This window comes from Phaseolus vulgaris, chromosome 9 (assembly GCF_051622355.1).
Source record: "Phaseolus vulgaris cultivar YP4 chromosome 9, ASM5162235v1, whole genome shotgun sequence".
In the NCBI taxonomy this organism is placed as follows: domain Eukaryota; kingdom Viridiplantae; phylum Streptophyta; class Magnoliopsida; order Fabales; family Fabaceae; genus Phaseolus; species Phaseolus vulgaris.
This window is the reverse complement of record NC_143506.1, coordinates 30,031,744-30,050,660: the sequence shown is the minus strand read 5'-3', so window position 1 is coordinate 30,050,660 and position 18,917 is coordinate 30,031,744. Positions and strand designations below refer to the sequence as shown.

At 33.7% G+C, this 18,917-nt stretch overlaps 1 protein-coding gene across 3 annotated transcripts in view; it reads right to left on the bottom strand.

Annotated features, from left to right (window-relative positions):
* The window catches only part of LOC137820570 (DNAJ heat shock N-terminal domain-containing protein), a 28,009-nt gene extending 9,412 nt beyond the window's left edge, over positions 1 to 18,597 (bottom strand). Inside the window, exons 1-14 of one of the 3 annotated variants that reach the window (XR_016515481.1) lie at positions 18,194 to 18,597; positions 18,049 to 18,118; positions 17,086 to 17,128; positions 14,742 to 14,819; positions 14,527 to 14,608; positions 14,333 to 14,415; positions 11,288 to 11,345; positions 10,689 to 10,799; positions 8,354 to 8,411; positions 8,058 to 8,154; positions 5,227 to 5,262; positions 3,320 to 3,456; positions 3,074 to 3,144; positions 2,927 to 2,980 (exon numbers count right to left, since the gene is read on the bottom strand). Coding sequence is in view for 2 of the 3 variants with exons in the window: in XM_068624715.2 (XP_068480816.1) it covers positions 2,927 to 2,980; positions 3,074 to 3,144; positions 3,320 to 3,456; positions 5,227 to 5,262; positions 8,058 to 8,154; positions 8,354 to 8,411; positions 10,689 to 10,799; positions 11,288 to 11,345; positions 14,333 to 14,415; positions 14,527 to 14,608; positions 14,742 to 14,819; positions 17,086 to 17,128; positions 18,049 to 18,118; positions 18,194 to 18,353 (1,138 nt within the window). In the remaining variant the exon portion in view is untranslated. The remainder of the gene's footprint in view (positions 1 to 2,926; positions 2,981 to 3,073; positions 3,145 to 3,319; positions 3,457 to 5,226; positions 5,263 to 8,057; positions 8,155 to 8,353; positions 8,412 to 10,688; positions 10,800 to 11,287; positions 11,346 to 14,332; positions 14,416 to 14,526; positions 14,609 to 14,741; positions 14,820 to 17,085; positions 17,129 to 18,048; positions 18,119 to 18,193) is intronic. The other 2 variants (XM_068624715.2, XM_090295085.1) reach the window with 2 other exon arrangements.
* Positions 18,598 to 18,917: the final 320 nt, after the last annotated feature.

The window sequence follows — 18,917 nt, the reverse complement described above, 5'->3', positions numbered from 1 at the left end:
CGAACCTTACGCAAAGATAATGCTCGTGAGTATCTTTCTCATTCTTTTACCACTTTTATGAAATCTCATGATATTCTTCATCAAATCTCATGTGCTTATACTCCTCACAAAATGGGGTTGTTCAGCACAAGAATAGACATCTTGTTGAACCTACTCACACTATTTTAATTCCTGGTGATGTTCCTCAACACTTTTGGGATGATGTTGTTTTAGAGAATAAAATTCATCATTCTATTTTATTTCCTCAAGAACCTCTTCATCACTTACCACTTAAAGTTTTTGGGTTTACATGCTTTGTCCACAATTTTTGTCCTGATCTTGATAAGTTATCTGCTAGGTTACAAATGTGTTTTTAAGGTTCACTAGATCTCAAAAAGGATATAAATGTTTCCCAACCTCTCTTAACTGCTATTTCATTTCTGCTAATGTCACTTTCATTGAGTCTTCTTTCTATTTTAAGTCTTCATCTTCTCCATATGTGTCTTAATCTGATCAAGTACATATTCCAGTTGTCTTTGGTCCTTTTGTTATGTCTAATATAGCTAAAGATTCCCCTCCTCCACCATCTCTTCAAGTTTGTAGTTGTCGTTAGATTCTCATCATCCACCGGATGACTCTCTTCCAGTGCCAAATCCTGCGCCCCTTCTGGCTCCAATAGTTGAACCTGATCTTCCCATTACCCTCCAATAAGGTATACGTTCTACCCATAATCCTTCTCCACATTATACTGCTTTAAGCTATCATTGACTATCTCAACCTTTTCATACCTGCCTTTCGTCTATTTCCTTTGTGTTAATTCCAAAGTTGGTAGGCGATGCCTTAACTCATCCTGGTCGTTGTCAGGCAATGCTTGATGAAATAAGTGTTCTTCAAAGCAGTGGAACTCTAGAACTTGTTCCTTTACCTTTTGGGAAATCTCTTATTGGTTACAAGTGAGTTTTTGCTATAAAAGTTGGTTTTGATTGTACTATTGATTGTCTCAAAGTTCATCTTGTAGTTAAAGGTTGTACACAAATTTTTGGTTTAAACTATGGTGATACATTTTCTCCAGTGACTAAGATGATTTTTGTTCGCTTACTAAATCATAGCAGCTCTTCAACGATGGCATCTTCATCATTTGGATGTTAAAAATGATTTTCTTATAGGGATTTGCAGGAAGAAATTTATATGGACTTTTGTTGCTCAGGGGAGTCTTCTGGATTGATATGTCATCTTCGCAATATGGCCTCTAGCAATCTCATAGGACCTAGTTTGGAAAGTTCAATAGTGTTGTTCAACAATTTGGTATGACTCATAGTACGGGAGATCATTCAATTTTTTACCGTCACAAAAAGGATGGATGTATCTATCTAGTAATATATGTTGATGAGATTGTTCTTACAGATAGTGATCATCATGGCATCTCTCAAATAAAACAACATATTTGTCACCACTTTCAAACCCACGCTCTTGACAAACTCAGATATTTCTTGGGGATTGAGGTAGCACAATCCAACAATAGTATTGTTATCTCTCGAAGGAAGTATGCATTGGATATTTTGGAGGAAACTGGATTAATGAATTCAAATGTGTTGACACACCTATAGATCCTAATGTCAAACTCCTACCTAATCAAGGGTAGCCTCTCTCAAATCCTGAGAAGTACAGAAGATTAGTTGAAAAATTGAACTATCTTACTATTACTCATCCTGATATTTCATTTGCAGTTAGTGTGGTGAGTCAATTCCTTAATTCTTCATGGGTTGATCATTGGAATTCAGTCATTCCTATATTGAAAGACATGGAAGGTTCTCCTGGAAAAGGCTTTCTTTATAGTAATAATAATCATACTAGAGTTGTATGTTAATCAGATATTGATTGGGCAGGATCTCCATTTGATAGAAGATCCACTTCCGGATATTGTGTTTCTATGGGTGATAATTTGATTTTTTGAAAGAAAAAGAAACAAAATGTTGGGACAAGATCTAGTGTTGAGGCAGAATATAGAGTTATGGTCTCAACTGCTTGTGAGCTTATGGCTTAAACAGTTACTTAAAGAATTGCAATTTGGAAAGGTCACTCAAATGACCCCGTGATAATCAGGTTGATCTTCATATTAGCTCAAATCTCATCTATCATGAAATGACCAAACATATTGAGATTGATTGTCATTTCATTTGAGAAAAAATTGTATATGGAGACATCAAGACTAAGTTTGTTAATTCAAATGATCAATTAGCAGATATTTTCACTAAATCTCTACAGGTACCTAGAATTGATTATATTTGTAACAAGCTAGGTACCTACGATTTGTATGCACCAACTTCAGGGAGGGTGTTAAATGTAACGAGTTTAGCTCATAGGTTTTGTTATTCTCTTATGTTATTTTGTCATTATTTCCATCTATAAATAAACAATCTTATGTGTGTATTTTACACAAGGATATTAATCCTATATCTATTTTCTTTATTTATTCTTAATAATAATAATGCCTGGAATAGAATAACACATGCATCACAAGGATAAACTAATCTATATAAAAATTCAAGGAGCATTTTTTGTTATATGAAGATAAAACTATTGATCACTAGGTAGTTCCTAGTCACAAGAAGTTGACAAGAAAATGCCCAAAGGCACATGTCTTAAGGACAAAAATTAGTTGCCTACATAATATTGGACATTTTAGAATGTATTGTCATACAGGAGTCAAGTATCATATTTGTTCTCTGAAAACGTTTGCTTTGTTCCAATTTAGGTAGAAGTTAATTCCATCTATTTTAGGATTACATCTTTCAACTGTCAATTAAAGTTAGTGCACTAATCCCATAAGCAAAGACTCCACCATATTTTCTCAACCCACCTTTAAAAATTATAGGTGAATAATTTTTCAATTAGGAAATATTATAGGTATCAAACATGAGAATGTGAACAATGAATTTGCATCTACCTTGCTGTTTATTATTTTCCATCAACTGCAAAAAAATTGAATTGTTGACAGAACCTGCAATACACAATGCATAGATAGCCAGTTCAATGAAAGAGCAAACGTATATTCGTATGGTAATGAGGTAACATGACAAAAGATGAAACAGACCATGGTGAACCACAGGTTTGACACCTGGGTCTTTAAGAAATACAATAGCTGGTGCTGAATGCACTCCAAATCTGAAATTTAAAAACAGATAAACCAAAATAAATTCAACACTTCAATGCCAGATCAAGCAATGAACCAATAGGCTGGTGAATATAACAATATTCATAGGACCATTGTCTTCTGTACAGAAAACGTAATGCAGAATACTGCTTTCCTGATTCAGATTTTCTGAAAATTGTAACTTACGCTCCCAACCAATAGGAAGATTCCTCTTCCCGCCAGAGAATGAATGCAAAGGAAGCAAAAGCCCAATAGTCTTTAGCTGCTTGTCGTATAAATGGAGCAGCACGCTCACCAAATGTTGAGAAAAAGAGGACTTTTACCTATAAGCAATGACCCACAAAAAGTAAACCTTAGAACAGATAAATTCAAGTATAGATATACTCAATCAGGGCATGTAAACAAGATTAAGTGGGTGTTAGGGAATTTATTATTTCCAGGAAATAATCGTTCTTTTTCTAGCAAGTCTCTCTCGTAAAGATGACAACTATTTCTCCAAAATAGATTGAACTTTTGTAGTGTAAATAATTTGAAGTGTCTCCTTTGTTCTTATATATAAGAACTAAAGGATTCCTCCTCCACTCACCTAGCATTTTCTTAGATCTCGAGATCTCGTTAAATGCTTAGTGAGTCAAAAGATACCTTATTCTCCTACAAATTTCAAAACTTCCATAGGGATACCATCAAGACCAACAAACAATTTTACTATTGTCCATCCTCTTGAGGTGTTGTATATCTCTTAACTCAAATTCTGCAACAATATTCATACTTCAGAAAGGAAATTGTATCCCGCACCCAAATCCACATTGGGCACCAGGAAAAAACAGAATGAAGTAGAACTTGGTCACCAGAAGATCAAGGGACCCAATGTGCAAATCTCCCCCAAGTATGAGCTATTCATCTTCTTTTTAGAAGAATTTTTGCATGACAAACCCCAACCCCCCCTGATTTCATTTATTTTGATGTCTTCTTACATTCTTTTTCTTGATCCTTCCTTTCCCTCAGAGCTCCACATTGTCCCCTCTCTCCCCAATGGTATTTGCATATCTTATGCTCTTATCAAGGTTTAAAGTGTATCTCATAATGGGATGAACGATGGAGTGGATAAGAATTCACTTTCAAATTTTCCTTAACCTTGAAACTTGGCCCAGAGGAGGAAAATTATGTTTTGATCATCTACAAGCTAATTGCAAAGGAGGAAAAAAGTTGTATAACAAGAGTATAAACAGGGCAGTTGAAACCAAAAGGATTTATCTTCTCCAAGATTAATCAAAACAAAAACATACGTAATATTTATTTCAAACCTTTCATACCACCATTTTCTACCAGCATAATTTCAGGTCAACCAAGCACACACACTAAATGTCACAATTCATGACTACAAAATTATTGCTTACGGATATTATGGTAGAAGACCAATTTCTAAACATATTAAATGCATTATTGCTGCCACAAGACAACATGTAATAGTGTGTAACAGTAGTTGTTGTTCATTGGCTAGAATAAGGGCAGAAAAATTAAGATACAGAAGAAAAGTGGTTAATGTGTTTTCAACGACATGCTCAAAAAGAATAATACACCACTGAACAAAAATATTGACTGACCACTACTTTTCATGCCATATTTTTAAGTTAATGAAAACTGTACAAATTGCAATTACTAAGCAAGGAAACTGAGCAGCAGTTTACAGATAATTTACAGCCATTTGTAAGCATTACATTGAATAAAGTTGACTTCTCATTAACCTCAATCAGTTGCACCAGCAAAATATCCACACAAAAATGTGAAAATTGTGTTATGAAGTGTTTAGCATATATTTCGAATTAATGAACAATTTTTTTTAATTTATTAACTGCTCATCTTCCGTAATTGGAAATATTTTCAGTAAGGATTCCTAAAATATAATTTTCCTCAAAGAATTAGCTACTTAGATAAACATTAAAACTTTAGTCTATAAAAATGTAAGATGAAAGTAAAGGAGTTGACTAGTAGGTGGAAAATATATAAATGATATTTGTGCTAAGAAAATCATAGAAAAAAAAAAGCATAAGAGAGCAAAATATGTAGATAATAGAAGAGCAATGTAATTGTACCTTATGATGGCTAGTTTTACCAAGAAAATTTGGCACCTGAAATTTTGGAAGTGGCATTCCAATTACTCTTAGTAAACATTGAAACTCTCAATAGATAATTTATATTCCAAAAGAAAATCAAGTTAGTTGGACAATAACAACGAAAGTAAGATAACCCAATAAAAGTTAGTTGTCAAATTCATTAGATATGCCATGAATTGTAAATCCTTTGTTCAGTTGTCCTTATACCAAACAAAAATTATATTCAATATGTTAAAAACACCCTTTCTAAGAACAACAACAGAATTGGTCAATATCGAGAATATAACTATTTCTATAAGCTAAAGACTAAATTAAAAAGAATATTATCATGTATTTGGCTATCACTTATTCCCTTTGTTTTTGGTTAATTAGTTATTACTTCATAAACTCCACCCTTTCTGTGTATTGTGTCAAATATTTACATAGCAGATCCTGAGCCTAGATAAAATGGAGGTTGTGTTAGGCAGTCAACTTCTAACATAAAACAATGCTAAGTTTTTATGACATGGACAGATGTGATTCTTTAATGCTGGATAATTTGGTAATGAAGTTTAAGAAAGGCCAGATGAAAGTAGAAACACTTTAATGTCTATTTATAGGATTAAGGGAGACAGAGAACTATATCCCCACAAAAGCCTCAGCCATACTATGATATTTCGATAGGATTCATACATCAGATAACCAATTAGGTTCAGCCACGGAAACAAATCAACAATATATCTATTTACAAGGTTGATGAAGAAATGTAAAAGGAAATTAAAAGATGTACACGAAGTTTTCATTGAGCTGGAAAAAAGCTTATTAAAGAGAAGCTTTGAAGAACGTATTACAGAGAAGCTTTTGAAAAACGAAATAGAAAAGAAAGATGTACATTTGCCCGAATTTGGGCTGTCAAAGTGGATGAAAAGAGTCAAAGGGAGAAACCAAACAAGAGACTCTTTTTTCTAGATTGAATGTTAATTTATGGGGCTAATTACCCCCACAAGATTTTTCTAATATAAATATATTTAATAACTTTGAATTTTCCCCCAAAAAGAAATATTCCCCCTATGACATTTTTTTAAATGAATTTAAAAAGGTAAATGAGATAAAAAAAAAAAAAAAGAGGATAAATTAGTACTAATTTTACCACTTCACCTTTCTAATATTATAATAAAAAAATACAACATTTTGGACTTTTTTGCATCACATTGTGTATTTTGTAAAAGCTTGTAATGCTTTTCTCTTCTGAAAATATTATACATCGTTTTATCAAACCCACTAAAGAAAATTTCTAGATCAGCCAATGCAAATGGCAAGATCAGTTGGGATCTTTTTCCAATAAATGGAAAGGAAGAGTATATGGCAGGGAAGCAAATATGTTAGGAATGATGTCAGATGTTGATAAGCGGAAAAGCTTTTTTAGGTGTATTATTGAAAAAGAAAAGGGTTAGTTGAGAGTTTGTTAAAGGTTGTTGTAATTCCTATAAATAGGTCTTATATTGTAGTTTTGGGGGGAGTTCAGAAAAGATTAATTTTAGATTGGATCAATATCTAGTATGAAAGAATGCTCCTTTGGGTGGAGTGGTGACTTGGGCCACATTGACTAACGGGGACTGCTCCCTGTCTTTGGTTTGACACTAAGCTTCAATAAGTCCCCAATTCTTAAATTAGTTGTAATGAAGACCACATCTCATTCACAACCACCACATCCTCCATGTTGGGATGATTTTGAAACAAGGCAAGGGCAGAAGAATCCCCTCTAGATGTGAAAGAGAATCCAAACATATGTGGAGTGAAGAGACACAACAACTACTCTTGGAATATAGAGTAGGTAGGAGTAGAGGATCCCATTAAAATCTGATTTGGAACAGCAGAGTGGTAGTATAACAAAAAGCAACAACCTTGAAGAACTGTCCTTGGTTGTGAAATGTCTCTGCATCATTGCAAGCACATAAGAACAGAACATTTTGCAATGAAGAAATCAAGTTTATCGAGGAATGTTTGTATGTCCGTGTTTTCCAATTTAATGTTCATTAGGCTAGTGAGGACAATGTAGAATCAATGAAAATCATTAGAATATAGTTTCTTGGCCTTTGTCCACACATCAACTCAAGTATGAAAAACCTAGAACTGTGCTTAGAGGTTGGGAGCAAGGGAAAACTAGAGAACAAGGCACAAAGCCGCATCAATATGCTTCCAATGGTCTTGATTGGTGGACTTTTGTGGTCAAGTGACCTTGTGTAACCACAAATGGATAGCAGCAGCCCAAGTGGTGTAGCTGGTTGTTCTGGTGAGATTTTCACAAGAATAAAGGGAACATTAAACACATCAAAACAACCACGAACAATCATGGAAAACCATGTTGAATCAAATAGCCAAAAAAATAGTCACCAAAAGAAGGTGCACTTCAAAAGAAAAGCAACACACCAAAATATGTGGTGGGGCAACAACCTCGAGGATAGAACTAGTCACCAAGGATGGTAGTTCTAGTCATGTGCCACGTCGTTGATGGGTCAAGCCGAAGAAGGTAGCGGTGGACTAGACAATGTTGAAGCAATGTGCAAAGGAAAAAAAAGAAGGGAAAAAACCTAAATATTTGATACCATACAAAGAGGATTGTTTGTAATTGTGTAATATGTACATATGAGCACTCTCATTCATAATGAAGAAGAGATATAATAATAAGGAAGAAAAAACAATACCTAACCATGGGAAATATTTGATAAGATATTTTCCTATCAAATCATATCATATATCTCTATTTAATGTAATCAAATCATATTTCTAGCATAATCAAATCATATTTTTAACAAGTTTAGACAAATTACCAAAGATTCCCTTGAGTAGTAGTTAATTTGAGGTAAATCCACTATAGTTGTTGCGAACCAATTTGTAACCTTATCAACACTAAGCTCGCCATTAAACCTGACACAAGAAAACAATTTATAGTAATTCCATGTAGTAGAAATGACTAATGCAAGTAGACTAGACACATGATATAATAATGAGTATTGACCTACCAATCCAACTTAAGTGTGAATTAACATAGGTTAGCAAAGTTTAAGAAATCAAAATTCTAATAGTCTAATCTCAAGTGAACCCTTAGTTTCATAATAAAACTCACCTCGTCATACATTTAGGAGATCTACATCCTGCAGGAATGACAATAAGAGATGGAACACCTGGATAAATGTTTTCAATACGTCAAGACAAGGCACTTGTGATCTTTATCATGAAAACTTAAAACAGCCATCTACCATTGAAGACACAAACAGGCATTTGTAAGTCCATTAGACATTAGAATTAATGGCAATTTAAAAAACTTAACCCCTTTTCTAATAATGCATCTCTAGTAACAACACTAAATGACATATTATACATGTTGACTTATGGTGTATTGGCAATGTCCAACTCAAAAAAATCATATTACTAATTAGAGCTCCTGGTCTTAGGAGCACTATTTCCACTACCACGTTACCAAAAGCCACCATCGCTTTGTCATTGTCATTGAGATTGTTGGTGGGCCAAAAAGGTGTACCCCACTCTGGCAATCACAACGCCGATAGTTGCATCGTTAGTATAGTTGTCATACACCATCACTCACCACCACCAATATCTACACGTGCAGTCCACATGTTTTTTCTGGAAAAGCCCACTTGCCGGTGTCACAAACAGGGTCATCAAGACCTCTTAAAGGGTAGTGACATCTCATTTGGCACTGATTTGAGTACATCTGGTTTGTTTGGTTCTTTTACCAAATAGGTTCTCTTTGTTACGAATCAAAGTGACAAAGGTTAAATCTTTATTATTTCTTTGTTTTGTGTTTTTATTTAATGTCTAGTATGAAAGCTTTTAAAGATCCAAATGACGAACCACCACAAAATGGGATCAAACTAACCAAATGTGAAGAAAGACAAATTCTTTGGCAAAAAATGTTGAAGACAACCCACTTTGACTCTGAATCAAGTGTTGTCTAACTTGGAGGTGAGGAGTCACTTTCTGCATGATCCAATTGACAAAATTCTTTAGTATTTGAAGCCAAGATCAGGAAAGGAGCTACTCTTCAGGAAAGCAGACACTTTGGCCCTGAAGATATATACTAATGCAAACTATGAAGGTTCTTTTACTGACATACACCTCTAGATACTGAATGTTTCTTAAAGAAAGTCTATATGTTGTTTCTTAGAGAATCAGGTGACCTAGAGAAGCAAAAAACAAGAGAGTATCCCATCTTAGTGTAGAAGCTAAATTTCAAACTCTTGCTCAATGTGTTGGGAAGATGGCTATCAAGTCGAACCAAGTTATCATTGAAGGAAAACTGAGAATGCATAGGTGTTTCGCCAACATTTATAGATGGAGAAAATGTTATATCTGAAATAGTTCTCTTCTTATAACCATGTTGTCGCAGTTCATGAGTGAGAAAAAAGAGAGCATAAATGGGGCTAGAAAGAGAAGATTGTAACCAGACTAAACATTTGATCTTGTTGTTTCCAAACAAGATAATTTGGATTCACATGATTAAGATAACGATCTTGTTCAGAAAGAAAACAAAGAAGAATTTTCGGAGTCTCAACAAAATTATGCAAACTATGTGCATAGCAAGGAATTTTTGTCAACATGATTCTCTGAAGTTTTATGAGAAAATGTGATTGGAGCTAGCAGCAGAATAGAGATGACAGAACCACTGCTAGTTGCAGTTGTGTGAATTTGCAATGACATTGCCTTAGTCACCGCAAGTGGCAGAGGGGAATTTGGTGGAACATTTTTTTAGGCCATGGATCAGAATGCTTTAATACCATATTGAAAGAAAATTATATTGACATTGAATTGAAGATGTAATTCTGAAGAGTTAGTAATTCTTCTCTATTACAACTGAATTTAGTGTGCTTAGTTTCTTTAAACTTGCTGTGATTGAGCATCAAAATACAGAAATGTGTGGTACTTTGTGGAATATCATTACGTAATTGTGTTTTTCTCCCATTACATAAAAATCTAGGCCAGTCACAGCTTGCTGTCTAAAAATTAAACTATTATTTTAAGTTGACTATAAGGCCATCATCATATTGTATTTATATTTAATCAACATAGAAGGAAACCACCAATAATAAATCTGTTTTATCACAGGTATCCATGCATAGATGCAACGTGATTGTTGTAAAAAAATACTCACGAGTCTCAAACCCAAGTATGTATTAAGTACACACAAAAAAAGAAAATACTCAGAAACAGCACGCATTCAACAAGTCTGATTTGGATAAAATGGAACAACCTTTACAATGAATTTACAAATTATAATTGCATGTTTTGTATAGAATGCTCCTTATATTGGAATGTTTTATAAATATGTAACAGAAGGGTCAAACAAAACAACTACTTAAACATGGGAACATTCATTTTTTATAGGGATCCTACAAAAACAGAAGGGCAGAAACAAAAATTTGACTGTATTCAGCACATACCATTTCTAAAAAATGGTTTTCCAGTTGATGATTTATCAGCAAGATATATGGCAAGCTCCTTCTCACCAAGTTCCACCACACCAGTGTTTGCAACAACATCCAATAAAGAAGCTAAAAGCAGAGGAATTCATGAGAATAAACTTGTCCTAGAACTGGTGACTAAAATAACAAAGTGCTTGGACATCAAACAGATAAAATCATGTAAGATATAAAGAATAGTGCCATAAAAATATCACTGTTTATGGAAGGAAACACAACCAAAAAAACAAAAAGACTAACATCCAGACTTTTATTTTGTAGATAGAAACTTCCAAAAGAAAGAGACAGAAACAGAGATAAGGGGAAAGATACACCTGAAACTGCAAATTTTTCTCTCCTTGTTAAGAAACAAGCTTGCTTATTTCTCATATAACTTAAATTTACTGTGATAAGGAAATTTCTCTCCCTTTTCTAGCAATATCATTCAAAACCTAAAGACTAAGTGACTGACTCAGGAAAATTAAATGCTATTAAGTAGAAAAGGATAACATTTCTACAGCAATATATCACATGCATAAAGAAAAAAAAATTATGCCAAGAGTCAAGTTTAAATAACATACCAATTTTATTCCAGGACTTGGAAAATTGAGCACAATTTTCGCTCCCTGATGAAAACAACTGATACAAATACATCCAGCAACTGATTCAAGTTAATTTTTTAAAAGAATCAAATAGATAAAGATTATTGGATGCGGGAAAGAATGGTGATATACAATCTTTACAGGAAAGATCAATCAAATATATCTTTCAAGAACACATCATGTTACTAAAAAGTGAAGAAAGCTGGTGAATATCTTTCCAATTTACAAAAATGTGATTAAATATGACTCATTTTCCAAGTCCTCAAATAACATGATTAAAAGCAAATAATTTACCAACATATAGTTATAGTCTCACAAATACCGCTACATTCATTTTGGCAAAATAATGTTCCAATATTATCAAAAAATAAAATGCATTATATTGAAAGTTCACCTACATTCCTAATTCATATGGCTAGTATGACTTGTGAACTCTTGTGGTAAAAGCATTTGCTTCGGTAGTTGAAATTTTCAAAGATAGGTATCATAGAACTTGCTTCAATCAGCTTTTCTCCAAAATCATATCTTACACAAGATGACTAAATATATAAAGGTTTTGTCACTTCATCATAGTGAAATGAAGATCCCCCTTGTTAAATATTATTAGATATTATTAATATGGTATCTAGAGCATAGGTTTAGGGTTCATTTTTTTTCTGGTGAACCCACTGTTCACCGGTGTTTTCCAGCCGCTGCAGTCGTCACCGTTGTCGCCAATTGGTCGGCGACTGGATCTGCCCTTGTCATCTCTGGCTTCTTCCACTGCCACTATGCCTCTTGTCCAAACTACTCCCTCACAAACGTCTATTGTGGGTCCTCTTTCATTTGACACATCAGGACAACATGGTATTTTCAATGAATTTCTCAAATGGTATGAGGATTGTTAGATCTCTAGTTCTACTCCTTTTGTTGCACTCACAGGGACATCTCTTGTTGCCCTTACTCACTCTACTTCCCTTGGCCCTTGTGTTTTAGACTTAGGTGCCACAGATCACATTACTGTTAATAAATCTTTTTTCTCTTCCCTGTCTACTATGGGTTGTTTACCTTCGGTTACCATGGCCAATGGATCTAGGGTTTCATCGCATGGTGTTGGTACTATTAATCTATTTCCCTCTTTATCTATTGATAATGTTCTTTATGTCCCTGAGTCTCCATTTAACTTATTATCGATTAATTGTCTCACTCGTTCCCTTGATTGTATTATTTCCTTTACCAGAAAATCTGTTTATTTATAGAACCTAAGTTCGGGACAGATAATTGGCACCAAATGTGAGTCTCATGGTCTTTATCACCTACAGATTTCTACAGATGTTGGTAAGATTATGGATTCTCCATCTCTCATTCATGCTCAGTTGGGTCATCTTGGTCTTGCCAAAATGCAGCATCTTGTTCCAAGTTTGTCTAATTTATCAAGTTTAATGTGAGTCGTGTCAGTTAGGGAAACACATTCATAGTTCTTTTCCTAGAAGTGTCTCACAACGTGCTTCATCCCCTTTTGTCTTAGTTTGCTCTGATACCATATTAATAATAAAGGAAAAGAAAAAATAGGATAAATTTCCTTGTGTATATTGAACACATAGGGTTATGTTTATATAGAGAAAAACATACAAAAAATATGGGTTACACCCATTACATAAATAGAAATATCTAACAATATCAATAATATCTAACACTCCAAATCATATCTTACACAAGATGACTAAATGTATAAATGTTAATTGTCACTTCATTACAGAGAAGTGAAGATCCCCCTTGGCATCATCAAGACTACTTTTCTAATCTCTAAGGAAAAACATAGAGACAGGAAAACCAAATCTTATAGGATCCTTTAATAGCCAACATATGTACCATCCTCACTACTATTTGACATTTATATTTCAACTTGAGAGGGAATGTTTATTATTCTGTTAAGGTGGTTTAAGATTAACTCATCCGTATAAAATTGTCTTGTAAGATAAGATTTGTATTTACTTGTACATCACTCATTACCATTACTTGTAAGGTCGACGATCCCATTACCATTGCACAAATCACTTGCTACATTGTTGGTGTGCACCCCTTTGGGCTTTCCACCCTCATTGTTGGGTTTGATCCCTACTCTAGTGCTTCCTCATTATACTTTCCACCCTCATTGTTTGGGTTGATGCCTACACTAGCACGCCCTCACTATACCAAACAGACCCCTCAGACACATAGAACTTTGGGAAGGAGATTGTGAAATTAGCTATTCCTGCATCGCTTGAAGTTGTAGAGAGTGGAGGGAAGAACATAGAAGTTGTTGTGATGATGAAAGGGCATGACCTGCATCAACTGGAGGAAGCTGAAATTGATGCCATAGTAGCTAAGATTGAAGTGGAGAAAGAAGCAGCAAGGGCTGCTAGAAAAGCCCCTCTTAAGGAGACATGACTTTTTGTTTAGTGTGTTATGCAAGCAGTGTTCTTGCTAGGTTGTGGCTATACTCACTGAAGCTAAAATTGATGTCATTGTGTCTGAGATTGAAACAGAGAAAATGACTGTCAAGGCTGCAAAGAATACTCTTTCTAAGGAGACATGATTTATATTACTTTTGTTTAACTCATGAATCGTTCTTACTAAAAACATGGTTTTGTAAGATAAGTTAGGCCTAAACTCACTTTCAAATAATTATAATCAGATATTATTCTTTCCTTATTATCTTGACAGGTTACTGTAAATAGGAATAAATGACTTGATCCTAAACTTTAGGATCATTTGGTGAAATACTCCGATGCAAGTGCAAAAACCAATATTCAAGGCATCAGGACAAATAAAAAGAGAAGTACAATATTTAATAGTCAATACAGTTTGAGAAATTGGATTGCATTCAACTAAATATAATTTTAATGAAAATAGTTTTAATTTCATTCAATAGTTATGGAGATCAATAGTGGCAAAGTATAGATAATTTAGTTACGTAAAATAAAAATACGAATTAAAAAAACAATAATTTAGCGTGAAAGTTACACTGTGATCACATTTGTTACAATATATCAGCATATGTACCTGAATTAGCCATGGCTTAACATCTGGAAATATATACTGGAAGTCACTGGATGTAATGACTTTAGAAGAGTGATCCACAAATCCTAAGAGTTAAAAAAAATTTGCATCCATCAATAAAAGAATTTCCATGTCACACATCCATAGAAAAACTTCAAATAAAATTCTTATCACGTGTAATGAATGTTTTAACCAACCAGATCGGGCCTGTAGTAAAGGGAAGTCCAATTCTGAAATATGTTTCCCTGCATAACGCTTGCTACCACTCTCAACAATATGCTACCATTGTAAAATTATATCATTTAATTAAGGCATTTGAAGATGATAGTACTCAGGGATAATACGAACAATTTTACAAGAGAGATATTACAAACAGACAAAAGTTTAAAAAGATGAAAAAGGGAGTACTCACAAGTTGTTCATCAATACCAAATGTGTCATAGTCTCTTTTCCATAAAGGATCTGTCAGCAACTCATAAGCATATCGAATCTGTAAATAATGGTCTCAATGCAAATCACATAAACAAAACCATAGTAAATCCACAATACTAGTGTCGTAAATTAAAGTACCAAGGCATATGGCAGGAAAAAGAAATAGCAATTTTTAAATAAGAGTACTACAGGCCCATTTTATGAATGCAAACCTACCTCTTTATAACATGTTTGTGAGTTATAATATCCAAAACAGTTTATGCATATTAATTTCATAATAGTTACACTGCACACAAATAAACACATGCAATTCATGTATTACAAATTAAATAAATTTAGTTTTCTCTGAATTAGGACTTAGGACCTAACTCAAATCATTGTTCATTCTAATCAGAGATACTTATTTGAAGTGCATTTGTTACCAGCACTCAAATATTCTTAGCCCTTGTGACTGTGGGGAGCCTACCAATAAGAGTGTTAGAACCCTCTTTCCCCTATCATCCTTCGACCCACTACATATTGGGCTTACCAATAACTCAAAACTATTTGGGCTTTCTCCATGGTCCTTGTATGACTTTAGTAGTATTGTACATTATATATAGGAGTTTGTACAGTCATTTAGCATCTAGTTTTCATTTTCTCAAGACACTTTTCAGATTTACCTTTCAGAATTCTTAGTTTTGCTCTACTTTCCATTGCTCCTTACAAGCTTTCTTTACAATTTGGAGCAACACTCCCCCTCATGCTCAAGACTACCAGCTTGGAATTTGGCAAATTCAGGTGACCAAATAATAGATCCAAGAGAAGCTCTTATACTGTCTTAAAAATTGGTTGCCTTAATTATAGCTCTATATAAATCATATTTCTTGTCAATATGGAACTAAACCACAACCTTTGAGACCATAATTAAGGCAGGCCCCTAAGAGGCCATGACTATGGCAGGCTAGTGCTCCCTACGATTAAGAATGCTTTCCAACAATGTTCATAGAAAACAAGGTCATGGAAATAGCACCCAGTAACTTATCCTTGTAAATTGTATCATGAAGTGTGAGTTTCTTTCTAGAGCCATTTCATTCAAAGTTATTTTATTCTATGTGTATAGTTAGAGATCCCATGTCGACTATAGATTAAGACATTTCATAGTATATAAGTGGGTACAAACCTCACCTTATAAGCTGGTTTTATGAGGTTAAGTTAGGGTTAAAGTCCACTTCTTAATATGGTATCGGAGTCATTTCGTGTCTATCCTACCGATTGTTTGTTAGGCTTGTCATGTCATCCATTATAGAGTCGTTATCTCTCACGCACAAGTTGGTAGCCTCGACGTGATGGAAGTGTGTTGGAGATCTCACATCGACTAGAGATTAAGACATTTCATAGTATATAAGTGGGTGCAAACCTCACCTTATAAGCCAGTTTTATGAAATTAAATTACACTTAAAGTCCATTTCTTAATATGTATATTATTTCAACATTTTTTTAAAAGAAAATTGTTTCAGGATTTCAGCATATCTATTCAGAGGAGTTACATTGCATGGTACGGTTCAACCTGCATGAAAGGGGAAGAACTCAATGGTGTTTAAACTTGAACTAAAAGTTCAATTAAGATATCAAACTTCGACACTTCATTGGCCTGAGTATCATTTGCCTGCAGGGGAACTCCATCCACAAAGGAACTCCCTCCACAAACCAATATCAACAAGGACAATACAATTTGTATACAGATAGAATTCAGTCACAATAGTTTCATTTTACTGAAAAGCCCTAGTTTTTCCTACGCACCAATTCAAACTAGGCTAACTTCAATAAAAAGACCATACTTCAACCATACATTTTAAACTGCCATATATAAACAAAGTTTTCCTTTCTTCACATCATTCCAAGACAGTGTTTGCAAAAACATTTAAAGGCAAGTGTAGTCCAATGTCAATGCAGTAGATGTTGATCTCTGATTAAGCATATTTGTAGCCTTAAAACCATGATGATGGGATTCATTCAAACTAGTCCTAAGAAAACAAAATGAATCATGAAACTAACACAATAAACTTAAAAGTTAAAACTATGTTTGGCCAAAGTGTAAACCAAGTACAATGATACTCAGCATATCAAGGTTTAAAGCCATATGATAAGTACCAGAGTACTTGGAGAATCCACCCTCAAAAGCTAGGAGGGAGAACCAAGCCCTCAATACTCAACAAAACCTCCCAAATTACTTGTTAAGCACCCCATAATACCAAAGTCACTACCACCTTAGGAGGATTTTGTGCATCATACAGTGATATGACTGATAGACAAGATAGCTGATAAATGACCTCTCAACTAACCTTTAAAAACTTGTGAATATCAAAAGCTTCCTCAGCAGAATTCCTGAGAGACAATTTAACTAATGTCATAAGATTAGTAATAGCATGCCAGGTAACATGTCACACAGAATGCTCCACAAAAGTTTTAGCACACTCAACAAACTATTACCAGAAAACCTATTTAACAAACCACATGGAAAACAAAATCATTGTTCTTTATTTGAAATTTTGGTAAAAGAATTTTAACTACCCTATTATAGCTATTAAACTTTTTAGTATAAAACTCCAATTTAAAAAAACATACATACTTACACACACATACTTACATATATATACATACATATATATACATACATATATATATATACATATATATATACATATATATATATATATATATATATATTCTGAATACTTAAAATAGATCTAATCCCACCCATCTAAGGTGCTCTAACTAAAAATAAACTTAATAGAAAATGGAAAAAATAAAATAACCAAGCTAAAGTACCCAAGCTAAGTAGAGTGAGCACCGAGTACTAACCTTGCCACTACTCCTCATCCTCCAACAGCACAAAGAGAAACCAAACATTTAACTATAATAAATCCCTTCATCTTGCACCATGCACACTTTTTAAGACTAAATGTTTGAAATCATACAGGCAGTGAATAAGAATCCCCTTTATGCATTTTCCATCATCCACAGTTCTTACACGTAAATCAGAGTTTTAAATTGTGAATGGGAAAGACATACTCCGTAATCACAACACAACTTCAATCCATGCACATAACAAATGTTCAATTGTGCGTTTAGGTTACTTTATATTGAAAAAATAACCACTCTTGTTTTAGTTTCTTGAAATTCCTTTAGCAAAAAACAAAAACCAGAGGTCTGTGTAAAATTTAGAGCATCAAGTACCACTGTCAAGTGCAAAAATACAATAAAACCATTCCATAAACTAATCTAAAGAGACATTAATGAATTACAATTTAGATTCAAGCTTCTCGTAAGCCTCCTGCACTTTGTCAATCGAACTATAGCTCTCAATTTGTAGAACTGCAATAACCAAAAGAAGAAAAGTAAAAAAATCAACTTCTCAATAAATAAATAGATAGATAAAGAAGGAATTACCGTCGTAATGGGAAGGAGGAAAGGCATTGGGGATAATGAAGAGCTGGTAGAACATGGCTCCAGCAAAGAGAATAATAGGGAGCGCGTAAGCTCTGACGGTGGAAGCCATAGAGACTAAGCACGAGGGAGAAGGATTGGCAGAAACCCTTGGCATGGTCATTGACTCAGTAGCGGTGATTGTGCCTTAATTCTGTGTACCTTAGTTTTCAGTGTGTAGTACCAAATTAACAAGCCTCTTCTGATTCCAAGTGTGTTTGAGGTTGTAGTAGTAGTACTTTTGCGCCCCTCGAAGTCTTCTCCTTCCCTTTTTGGTCTATTTCTCTATTCAGTTTTGTAAAAGTTTAAACATTCAAAATCTAAAGAGAAAAATTCTGAAAGAGTGAGAGTAGACTAACATCCACCCTACACTTTACAATAATAAAATTAAAAATATAATCCAAACATTAACTATTATAAAAAATTGATTAAATATATTATTAAAAAGCCATACACAAAAAAATAATTATAAAATTATTTTTATTAATTTTTTAATATTATATTTATATAATAAAAAGAATTATATATTTCCATAAAAATAATATATATATATAATAAAATATGTAAAACAATAGAGATAATCTATTCTAATTTTTATTTAAAAATTATTATTATAATTATACGATAAAAAATACTTTTAATTTTTATAGATAATTTATTTATATAATAAAAACAAAAAAGTTGATTA